General features: G+C 40.5%; 1 protein-coding gene and 1 non-coding gene across 17 annotated transcripts in view; both read right to left on the minus strand.

The window, feature by feature from the left end:
- ULK4 (unc-51 like kinase 4) overlaps positions 1-12,188 on the minus strand; it is a 701,729-nt gene that overhangs the window by 630,257 nt on the left and 59,284 nt on the right. For all 16 annotated transcript variants that reach the window (XR_012431020.1, XM_074031785.1, XM_074031786.1 and 13 more), the window contains 2 exons: positions 10,929-11,022; positions 2,170-2,274 (listed from right to left, as the gene is read on the minus strand). Coding sequence is in view for 15 of the 16 variants with exons in the window: in XM_074031785.1 (XP_073887886.1) it covers positions 2,170-2,274; positions 10,929-11,022 (199 nt within the window). In the remaining variant the exon portion in view is untranslated. The remainder of the gene's footprint in view (positions 1-2,169; positions 2,275-10,928; positions 11,023-12,188) is intronic.
- LOC123572052 (U8 small nucleolar RNA) lies at positions 604-736 on the minus strand. Its single transcript, XR_006696392.1, has one exon. It is a non-coding gene; the product is annotated as a U8 small nucleolar RNA (small nucleolar RNA).

Below are 12,188 nucleotides of genomic sequence, written 5' to 3' on the forward strand. Positions count from 1 at the left end.
AAGTGTCAAGGACTTGAGTCATACGTTTCATAACATGTATTACAAAAAAATACAAAGGCCAGGCACGGTGGCTCATGCCTGTAATCCCAACACTTTGGGAGTCCTATGCAGGTGGATCATGAGGTCAGGAGTTCAAGACCAGCCTGGCCAACATGGTGAAACTTCATCTCTACTAAAACTACAAAAATTAGCCAGGCATGGTGGCAGGTGCCTATAATCCCAGCAACTCAGGAGGCTGAGGCAGGAAAATAGCTTGAACCCGGGTGGCAGAGGTTGCAGTGAGCCGAGATCACGCCACGCCACTGCACTCCAGCCTTGGTGACACAGTGAGACTCCATCTCAAAAAAAAAAAAAAAGACAAAGTGTCAAGGTCACAAAAGACAAGAAAGGTCTGAGAAATTCTGACAAGGCCATGAAAGACTAGGACAGACTATACAAGACTAAGGAGGCATAACAACTAACTGTAAGGTGGGATCCTGGAACAAAAAAAAAAAAAAAAAAGAACATTAGAGGCAACTGGTAAAATTCAAATAAGTTTGGTAGTTTAGTTAACAGCACTATACTCATGTTTGGTTTTTTTTTTTCTTTTCTTTTTCAGGAAGAATTAGAAAGGAGCAATCAGGGTATTGCAAGCCCTCATTACACAGAGATATTAATCAAGTATTATGCAACTCCAATTACCACATTCTACTGCCCTCCACAAGGAGGAACAGATAAGGATTATCCCGCCTGACTAACGATATACTAATGTTAATTCCCAGGTTTTGCAACCTATACTAAAGACCTATGAGATGTGAACATTAAGAGCAGCTGGGCGAAAGGTATATAGGAACTCTCAATTATTTTTGAACTTTTTCTCTAAGACTAAAAGTAGTTTAAAATTAAAAGTTAAACACAAAAATTTCTATTGATTAAGGCTTCCCAGAAACTATCAGATATGGTTATAAGAGGGAAAAAAAACACAGAATATTGTCTAAAGCAAGCTTGTCCAACCCGCAGCCCATGGGCTGTATGCAGCCCAAGACAGCTTTGAATACGGCCCAACACAAATTCATAAACTTTCTTAAAACATTGTAAGTTTTTTTGCAATTTTTTTTGTTTTTTAGTTCATCAGTTATCATTAGTGTATTTCATGTGTGGTCCAGGGAAGCCAAAAGATTGGACACCCCTGATAAAGATAACACAAATTGTTCTAGAAAGTCCAATTTGAAAATGCCCCAATGCACACCAAACTTAGCATAATAAAGTTACTCTGCCAGACATACGAACTCACAAAAAGAATTAGCTCCATTATGAAAAATAGCTAAATAATCTATATGAAATGCTGTCTATCTAGAAAATAAAAATGAATCCAAGAACCCTTATGGTCTAAACCACAGTAATGTTCCCAATGTGATAAGAAAAAACAGTCATGAATTAATACAGAAAAAGACATTTAAAAAGAAAAAGAAGCAGGAAAATTAAAATAGAGAATAAGTAGTGGAATGTGAGTATGCTGGGGAGCTGGAAGTCAAGACAAAACAGAGGGACTTAGAAATGAATTTGTTTTTTAAAGTAGATACTCATTATCCCCTAGCAATAAAGTATTATATTCCAAAAGACAAGAAGCAAAAAAACTCACACTGGTTTAGAAGTACATTGTGAACTATGATTTCTCAAGCTCCCATAATGTCTCCCCACCGTCTCCCCTGCAGTCTTAACAACCTGTGAGAGGGTAGGGCTTCTGTGTGATATGCCTGCCCAGCCCAGCCTGGTGAGCAGTGCCCTCTGACTGCTTCTGCCTTCAAAATACATCAGAGACTAGAATATTTAGAGTGATTCACATTAGTGCGTATGGAGAAACAAAGGGACCGAGAGCTAAGGTCTGAGGTCAAGAGGCTGGCAACCCCTCCATGGCATGTGGAAGAAAGCAGTGGTGAGAGGCAGAGCTGACTGATTCAAAACAGAGGGGAGAAAACTTAGAACTCCAGTGAAGTGGAAGTGAAGGCAGAGGAAAGGGTTGCAGACAGAGCAGGAGCGGGAAATGCAGACATGCAGCACAAATGAAACAGAAGCAGACAAGAGAAACAGGAAAGATTAGACAGCAAATAATATTCTGAATGAAAATCTCATGCAGATTTCAGATCTCAGTAAAGTCTACAACTCAGTTGTTAGAGTATCTTTCCACACCTTTGGATTGTCGATAATGGGGGTGACAACAAGATCTGAGTCTGTGTAGATAAGCTCTCTCATCTGGGATTCCAGGTCCTGCTGACTCAGGTGTCCAGTTGCAATCTGAAATGAGAACAAAAATTAGACTTTGTTTCTGTGACTAATGTAGATCTTTAAAACACAGAACTAATAAGATGCCGAGGAAGACAACACTGTAAAATATCACCTATATCAATGGACTTCAACTGCTATTCAAGACACTTGTAGTCTTATTTGATTTTCACAAAAATCCTAAACTGTAGGCACCATCATTCCCATTTTACAGATAAAAATATAAAACTCTGAGAAAGTAACTGAATTGCTCATGTTACCACTAAGGCTGGCTAGGACTAGAAAAAAGATCTTTACAATTCAATGTTCTAAACTGTGATGAGGCAAACTGGTTTTTCCCTTAACACCATGGCTTTTTTTTTTTTTTTTTTGAGATAGAGTCTCACTCTGTCATACAGGCTGGAGTGCGGTGGCACAATCTCGGCTCACTGCAACCTCTGCCTCCTGGGTTCAAGCGATTCTCCTGCTTCAGCCTCCCAAGTAGTGAAACTACTGGTGCATGCCACCACGCCCAGCTAATTTTTATATTTTTAGTAGAGTCGGGGTTTCACCATGTTGGTCAGGCTGGTCTCGAACTCCTGATCTCAGGAGTTCTCAGGAGATCTGCCCACCTTGGCTTCCCAAAGTGCTGGAATTACAGGCGTGAGCCACGTGCCTGACCCACAGCTTTATTTTTCATTCACAGAATGCTAATCAATTTACTTCTGCTTTACAGAATATTCAATGTGAAGTTGAAGCTGTAACATAAAACAATTTTCAAACTTAACTACAGACCTGTTACCTAAGTGTTAAACCTCAATTATTTATTAAGCCTAGTTAGAGTTGATACATAATGAAATGAATCAGCAGACATTCACCATCAGTTATTCCTCTGAGATGGTTCTTTGTGCTCTATTTAAACATAATTTGTATTCCTAGTGTTACACCTCAGTATTTCCCATCAGGAAAAAAAAAAGAGAGGGAGAGAGAGAGAGAGAGAGAATTTATGCTTAAGAACCTTAAAAGAAACAATGACTAGCAAACTAAATAAAATAGAAAAGTAAATCAGTGAAGTAAGGAATAAGGAAAATAAAGTATCCAAAACTGAATGAGGAAGGGGCGTGGATAAAGGAACAGAGGAGTTAGCTAAGAAAGTTCCTGGAAACCCAAGCTGCCCCTTTCAACTCAGACGAAAGACATAAGAAAACACACAAAGAGGCCAGGCGTGGTGTCTCACCCCTGTAATCCCAGCACTTTGGGAGGCCGAGGTGGGCAGATCATGAGGTCAGGAGTTTGAGACCAGCCTGACCAACATGGGAAACACCATCTCTACTAAAAATACAAAGATTAGCCAGGAGTGGTAGCATGCACCTGTACTCCCAGCTACTCAGGGGGCTGAGGCAGGAGAATCGCTTGAACCTGGGAGGCGGAGGTTGCAGTGAGCCGAGATAGCACCACCACACTCCAGCCTAGGTGACAGAGCGAGACTACTTTAAAAAAAAAAAAAAAAAACCCACAAAGAATGAAGAGGAAGTTTGTTTAAAACAAGAAAATCTAAGTTTAAAAACACAGACTTTCAATTAAAGAAAAAAAAAAAAAAGAAAGAAAGAAAGATGGACTTTCATGGCAAAAAGACAGGGATAAACTCACATTGCCAAAAGAAAGATGGACTTCCAAGGCAAAAAGACAGGGGTAAACTTTCATTGCCGCTTGTTAATTATGTGCTCTTTGGGAAGTTAAAGAAAAAAGCTTTGTTTTCTTCATCTATAACAAAGATTAAAACGAACAAGCTTTCAGGTTTGTGAAGAATAAACATAAAGCATTTAAAACAATGCCTGGCACTGCTTGAGAGAAGACAGTGATAGTTTATCAAGACATTTAAATATATACATCATACTTGCTTCAGTGGAGAACGGATAGAGGGGAGCAATGGAGAACTGAGGGGACCAGTTAGCAGGTTACTGCAAAGCCTGGATGGAAAAGATGGTGTCTTGAGCGAGGAAGGTGGCAAAAGGAAAGGAAAGAAGTCAATGATAGAGCAAAGGGCTGGATATCCCTGCTGATTTAACACTGAGGAGGAACCACTAGTAAATTATATTAGTCCGTAAAGCAAGACATCAATATTTGAAAGAGGTGGCCAAATTATCTTTACATATAGATGACATAACTGAACATCCAAAAAGCCAAAATTAATCAATGGGAAAACTATTAGAAATAATGTAAGAATTAGGCCAGGCGTGGTGGCTCACGCCTGTAATCCCAGCACTTTAGGAGGTCGAGGTGGGTGGATCACCCGTGGCCAGGAATTCGAGACCAGTCTGGCCAAAATGGTGAAACCTCATCTCTCCTAAAAATACAAAAATTAGCTGGGTTTGGTGGCAGGTGCCTGTGGTCCCAGCTACTCAGGAGGCTGAGGCAGGACAATCACTTGAACCTGGGAGGCAGAGGCTGCAATGAGCCAAGATCATGCCACTGCACTCCAGCCTGGGCAACAGAGCAAGACTCTGTCTCAAAGGAGAAAAAAAAAAAAAAGAACGTAAGATTAGTAAGGTGGACCAATTAAAAAATTGTATGCAAAAATTAATTTCCTATAGGTAAATTGAATGTATGCACAAATGCCAAGTTATAACAAATATCCCACTCACAATAGCAAAAATATATAAAATAAAATGCTCAGGAATAAACTAAATGATCAATAATTGCAATCAGATCATAATCATTAAATGAAAATAATTGTTATAAAATTATACTCCGTTGTTTCAAAATGAACACATATGTATAAAACCAGAAGTAGTAGTATCAAAATGTATGAGATGTATGAGGTTACAGTGAACTACAATCCTACGATCACGCCACTGCACTCCAGCCTGGGCAACAGGCACTCAAAAAAAACAAAAATGTAATCAGTGTTTACTCAGGAATTATATAGTAAATAATTTTTCTATTTTATTTGTCCTTTTTTACATTTTACAAGTTTTCTACAATTATATATGTTTTGTAATTGAATAAAAAGTATCACTTAAAAATTATAAAACATAAGGCCAAGCACAGTGGCTCACAACTGTAATCCCAGCTCTTTGAGAGGCCGAGGCCGGCAGATCACTTGAGTCCAGGAGTTTGAGACCAGCCCGGGCAACATGGGGGAACCTCTACCAAAATTACAAAAAATTAGCCAGGCATGGCGGCGCACACTTGTAGTTGCAGCTACTCAGGAGGCTGAGACAAGAGAATCACCTAAGCCTGAGAAGTTGAGGCTGCAATGAGCCACAATCATGCCACTCCACTCCAGTCTGGGTGATAGGAGTGAGGCCCTGTCTCAAAAATAAATAAATAAATAAATAAATATAGAGATACATATGTAAAATAAACTACCTTAGGTATTCACATTATTGATTATATTTCCTCAATACAATGATTATATACTCTTCTTTATAACCATCTGCCAGAAGAGCTTCAACATCTATCACATTTCAGAATGAATTTTTTAATTTACATTGATTTTCTATTTCACATAACCAAAAAATTAGCACAGTGAGATTTTATTATAATCCATTTATACTAAATTTCAAAGCAGAAATAAGCTTCACATGGTCCAAATACACTTCACATTACATCAAAACCACAGTAAAAACTAAAAGCAATTATATTTGTCAAGCAATAAGTAGCATAAAAATAACTTAGAATTAATTCAAAGTAGTTCCGCATTCAACACAACTATGATTGAAAGAAATTAAAGAAGGCCTAAATAAGTACAAATACATCCTGTGTTCGTGGAGGAAAACTTAACATTGTTAAAATGGCAGTACTTCCTAAATTAATCTACACATTCAATGCAACTGTGATTAAAATCCCAGCAGGCTCCTTTGCAGAAACTGACAAGCCGATCTTAAAATTCATATGGAAATGCAAGTGACGCAGAACAGCCAAAACCACCTTAAAAATTTTTTTGGAGGATTCATACTTTCTGATTTCAAAGCTTACTAAACAGCTACAGTAATCAAGAGTGTGCCACTAGTATAAGAACAGATGAATAGATAACAGAATAGAATCCAGAAATAAACCTTTACCTATACAATCAATCGATCTTCAGTAAGAGTTCCAAGACAATTCAATGGGGAAAGAAAAAGCTTTTCAACAGATAGTGCTGAGACAGCTGGATGTTTAGACGAAAAACAATGAAGTATATCCCCCTACTTCATGCCACATGCAAAAATTAACTCAAACGGATAAAATAGCTAAATCTAAGAGATACTAATAAAACTATAAAACTCTTAAGAGAAAACAGGCAGAAACCTTTGTGACCTTGGAGTAGCAATGGTGAAAGATATTACACCAAAAGCACAAGCAGCCAAAAAACACAAACGAAAAAAGATAAATAGGACTATATCAAAATTTAAAACTTTTGTGCTTCAAAGGATACCATCAAGAAAGAAAAAAGACAATCCAGAAAAAGGGAGAAAATTGTTATAACTCCTATCTAGAATATGTAAAAAATTCTTAACAACTAAATAATAAAGAGATAAATAACACAATTAAAAATAGGTTAAATTTTTGAATAAATGTTTCTCCAAAGAAAATAGACAAATGGCCAATAAACACATAAAAAGATACGCAACATCATTAGCCATCAGGTAAATGCAAATAAAAACCACTAAGACATAGAAATTCACACCTATTAGCCGGGCGCGGTGACTCACGCCTGTAATCCAAACACTTTGGGAGGCGGAGACAGGTGGATCATTTGAGGTCAGGAGTTCGAGACTAGTCTGGCCAACATGGTGAAACCTCGTCTCTACAAAATACAAAAATTAGCCAGGTGGGTCGGGCCCAGTAGCTCACGCCTGTAATCATAGCACTTTGGGAGTTTGAGGCAGGCGGATCACAAGGTCAGGAGATCGAGACCATCCTGGCTAACATGGTGAAACCCCATCTCTACTAAAAATACAAAAAATTAGCCATGCATGGTGGCGGGCACCTGTAGTCCCAGCTACTCGGGAGGCTGAGGCAGGAGAATGGCATGAACCCGGGAGGCGGAGCTTGCAGTTAGCCAAGATTGTACCACTGCACTCTAGCCTGGGCGATAGAGCAAGACTCCATCTCAAAAAAAAAAAAAAAAAAATTAGCCAGGTGGTAGTGGCGTGTACCCGTAATTCCAGCTACTTGGGAGGCTGAGGCAGAAGAATCGCTTGAGCCTGGGAGACAGAGGTTGCAGTGAGCCAAGATCATGCCACTGCACTCCAGACTGGGCGACAGAGTGAGACCCTGTCTCAATCAATCAATCAATCAATGGAATTTCACACCTGCTAGATGTGAAATAGAATGGCTATCACAAGAAAGACAGGCAATGCAGCACCATTCACAATAGCCAATAGGTGGATGCAACCCAAGAAATCATCAATAGATGAAAAGATAACAAAGCATATTAAATACACACAAGGGAATATTATTCAGCCTTTAAAAAATGAAATTCTGGCACATGCTACAACATGGATGACATTATGCTGAGTGAAATAAGCCAGGCACAAAAGTACAAATACTATATGAGACTACTTTTTTTTTTTTTTTTTTTTTTGAGACTGAGTCTTGCTGTCACCAGGCTGGAGTGCAGTGGCACAATCTCAGATCACTGTAACCTCCGCCTCCTGGTTCAAGCAATTCTCCTGCCTCAGGCTCCTGAGTAGCTGGGACTACAGGCACACGCCACCATGTCCAGCTAATTTTTGTATTTTTAGCAGAGACACAGTTTCACCATGTTGGGCAGGATGGCCTCGATCTCTTGACTTTGTGATCCACCTGCCTCAGCCTCCCAAAGTGCTGGGATTACAGGCGTGAGTCACTGCGCCCAGCCTATATGAGACCACTTATGCCAGCGGTCCCCAAATTTTTTGGCATCAGGAACCAGTTTTGCAGAAGACAATTTTTCCACAGACAAGGTTGGGGGAGATGATTTTGAGATGATTCAAGTGAATTACATTTATTGTGCACTTTATTTCTATCATTATTACATTGTAATATATAATGAAATAATTATACAACTCACTATAATATAGAATCAGTGGGAGCCCTGAGCTTGTTTTCCCACAACTAGACAGTCCCATCTGTGGGTGATGGGAGACAGTGACAGATCATCAGGCATTAGATTCTCATAAGGAGCATGCAACCTAGATCCCTCGCGTGCACAGTTCACAGCAGGATTCATGCTCCTATGAGAATCTAATGCAACCGCTCATCTGACCGGGGGCAGAGCTCAGACAATAATACAGGTGTAGATTGAGAGCAGCTGTAAATACAGATGATGTGTCACTCACTTGCCCGCCACTCACTTCCTGCTCTGTGGCTTGGTTCCTAAGAGGCCACAGACTAGCAGCAGTCCATGGCCAGGGGGTTGAAGACCCCTGACTTATGCAATGGACCTAGAATAGGCACATTCGTAGAGGCAGAAGGTATAATAGTGGTTACCAGGGGCTAACGGTAATAGGAAATGGGCAGTTATTATTTAATGGGTACAGAGTTTCAATTTGGGATGATTAAAATTTTCTGGAGATAGATGGTAGAAATAGTTGTGCAACAATATGAATGTACTTTTTTTTTTTTTTTTTTTTTTTTTGAGACGGAGTCTCGCTCTGTCGCCTAGCCCAGGCTGGAGTACAGTGGCGCGATCTCGGCTCACTGCAAGCTCCGCCTCCCGGGTTCACGCCATTCTCCTGCCTCAGCCTCCCGAGTAGCTGGGACTACAGGCGCCCACAACCGCGCCCGGCTAATTTTTTGTATTTTTAGTAGAGACGGGGTTTCACCGTGGTCTCGATCTCCTGACCTTGTGATCCGCCCGCCTCGGCCTCCCAAAGTGCTGGGATTACAGGCGTGAGCCACCGCGCCCGGCCAATATGAATGTACTTAATGCCACTTGAACTATATACTTAGAAATGATTTAAAATAGTACATTTTATGTAATGCATTTTTTACCACATTTTTTAAGACAATACCAAATGTTAGTGAGAATGTGTAAAAATTGATAACCTCATACACTGCTGGTTAGAATGTAAAATGGTGCAGATGCTTTGAAAAACAGTTTGACAATTCTTCAAAAAGGCCAGGTGCAGTGGCTCACTCTATAACACCAGCACTTTGGGAGGCTGACACAGGAGCATCGCTTGAGCTCAGAAGTTTGAGCTTAGGCAAAATAGAGGGACCCTGTCTTTACAAGCAATTTTTTGTAAACTTAGCCAGGTGTGGTGGCATATGCCTGTAGTTCCAGGTACTTGGCAGACTGAGGCAGGACAACCACTGGAGCCAAGGAGGTCCAGACTGCAGTGAGCTATGATTGTACCACTGTACTCCAGCCTGGGTGACAGAGGGAAACATTATCTCAAAAACAAAAAGTTAAACAAGGAGTTAACACATGACACAGCAATTCTACTCCCAAATATTCACCAACTGATGACTGGAAAAAAAAAAGATGTTGTATACACAACAAATTATTTGACAATAAAAAGGACTCTAGTACTGATGCATGCTACAACTTGGATGAACCTTGAACATATATGTTAAACAGGCCGGGCACGGTGTCTCACGCCTGTAATCCCAGCACTAGGGAAGGCCGAGGTGGGCAGATCATGAGGTCAAGAGATCGAGACCATCCTGATCAACATGGTGAAACTCCGTCTCTACTAAAAATACAAAAATTAACTGGACATGGTGACACACACCTGTAGTCCCAGCTACTCGGTAGGCTAAGGCAGGAGAATTGCTTGAATCCGGTAGGCACAGGTTGCAGTGAGCCGAGGTTGTGCCACTGCACTCCAGCCTGGCGACAGAGCGAGACTCTGGTGACAGAGCGAGACTCCATCTCAAAAAAAAAAAAAAAAACAAAGAAGACATATGCTAAGTGGAAAAAGCTAGTAACAAAAGACCACATATTGTTGATTCCATTTATAGAAAATGCACAGAACAAGTAAAATAATAAAGACAAAACGTATACTAGGGGTTGCCTAGTACAAGCATGGAAAAGAACTGGAGAAACATGCAGTGGCAGGGGGCAGTGACTGCTAATGGTAGTTTCTTTGTTGGGTGATGGAAGAATTCTAAAACTGTGGTGATGGTTGCACACCTCTGAAAATGTTACAGCTCCCTGAATTGTACCTTTTTTTTTTTCTTTTAAAGAGGTGGGTCTCACTCTGTCACCCAGGGTGGAGTACAGTGGTGCCGTCATAGCTCACTGCAGCATCAAACTCCAGGGCTCAAGAAACCCTCCCACTTCAGCTTCCCATGTGGCTAGGGCTACAGGTGTGCACCACCAAACCCAGCTCATGTTTTTTATTTTTTGTGAGGACAGGGTCTCGCTATGTTGGCCAGGCTGGTCTCGAACTCCTGGCCTCAAGTGATCCTCCTGCCTCAGCCTCCCAAAGTGCAAGATTTACAATTCACACCCAGCCTGAATTGTTCACCTCAAATAGGTGAATTGTATGGTATGTCAACTGTATCTCAAGGAAAGTCCTACCAAAAAGAACTATGAAGCAACTAACTGGGATATCTCTCTCAGAGTACCTACAAGAAAAATCCATAATGATCAGGAAAGATGACCTTATTGTAAATTTTGTATTTATAAACATAATTCATTTACCAACTTACAATTATTCTTTTGAGCTTCTACATCTTATGTAGAAAGAAAATTTCCCAAGTCTGCTCACCTTGGTCAGAGAAGTCTTCTGTGGTGAACAATGAGTCATATCCTCACCAGGACTTACTTCCACTGCAGTGCTAGTTCTGGGAGTAGGACGAGAACTGAAAAAATACATACCAGTTAACATTATTCAGATTCCAGAAAGTTTATTCTGTTTACTGTTTTCTGGAAGAAAACATCTCATGAAAAATGGTAGAGTATGATGATTCCATATGCTCTCACTAAAAAAGTCTAGATCTAATTTGTGTTTATATAATTTTTATAACTGCTATTAATTTCCTGGCTAATGTATTATTTCTTTTATTTATACTTTCCATGCCATACACAGTATCTTCTTTTTTAACTAGAAACCTTCAAGCATTAATTTTTATAAATGTCTTCCGGTATAGGCAGGATTAACATAAATAAAATAGATCAGATATTCTACAAAGAATGAAAAATATTTGTAGCTGTATATCAGAAAATACTTGAAAAGGAAATTACCCTGGCACCTATTTAAAATAAGTAACAAGGAAGTTACAATCCTTATCTATTTGTAATGATTCCTCCTACACGTATAAATGCCTGCCATACCGTATGGGCCACTGTACTTTTCCTGGATCCACGGTTTTGAGCTTTTCACTTTGTTTTTTTTTTTTTTTTTGAGATGGAGTCTTGCTCTGTTGCCCAGGCTGGAGTGCAGTGGCACAATCTCGGCTCACCGCGACCTCCACCTCCCGGGTACAAGCGATTCTCGTGCCTTAGCCTCCCAAGTAGCTGGGATTACAGGCGCCCGCCACTGCACCTGGCTAATCTTTGTATTTTTAGTAGAGACAGGGTTTCACCATCTTGGCCAGGCTGGTCTAGAACTCCTTACCTCACGATCCACCTGCCTCAGCCTCCCAAAATGCAGGGATTACAGGCATGAGCCACCGCACCCGGCCTGAGCTTCTCACATTTTAAGAAATCTTTCCCATCAGATCATTAATATTTTTTAATTATTTCCTTCAGGGTCAAGTGCAGTGGCTCGCTCCCGTAATCCCAGCACTTTGGGAGGCTGAGGCACTCAGATCACTTGAGGTCAGGAGTTTGAGACCAGTCTGGCCAATATGGCAAAACCCTGTTTCTACTAAAAATACAAAAATTAGCCAGGCATAGTAGCAGGCACCTGTAATCCCAGCTACTAGGGAGGCTGAGACAGGAGGATCACTTTAACTCAGGAGGCAGAGATTGCAGTGAGCCAAGTTCAAGCCACTGCACTCCAGCCTGGGTGACAAAGTGACACTCC

Source organism: Macaca fascicularis, chromosome 2, assembly GCF_037993035.2.
Source record: "Macaca fascicularis isolate 582-1 chromosome 2, T2T-MFA8v1.1".
NCBI classification, from domain to species: Eukaryota; Metazoa; Chordata; class Mammalia; order Primates; family Cercopithecidae; genus Macaca; species Macaca fascicularis.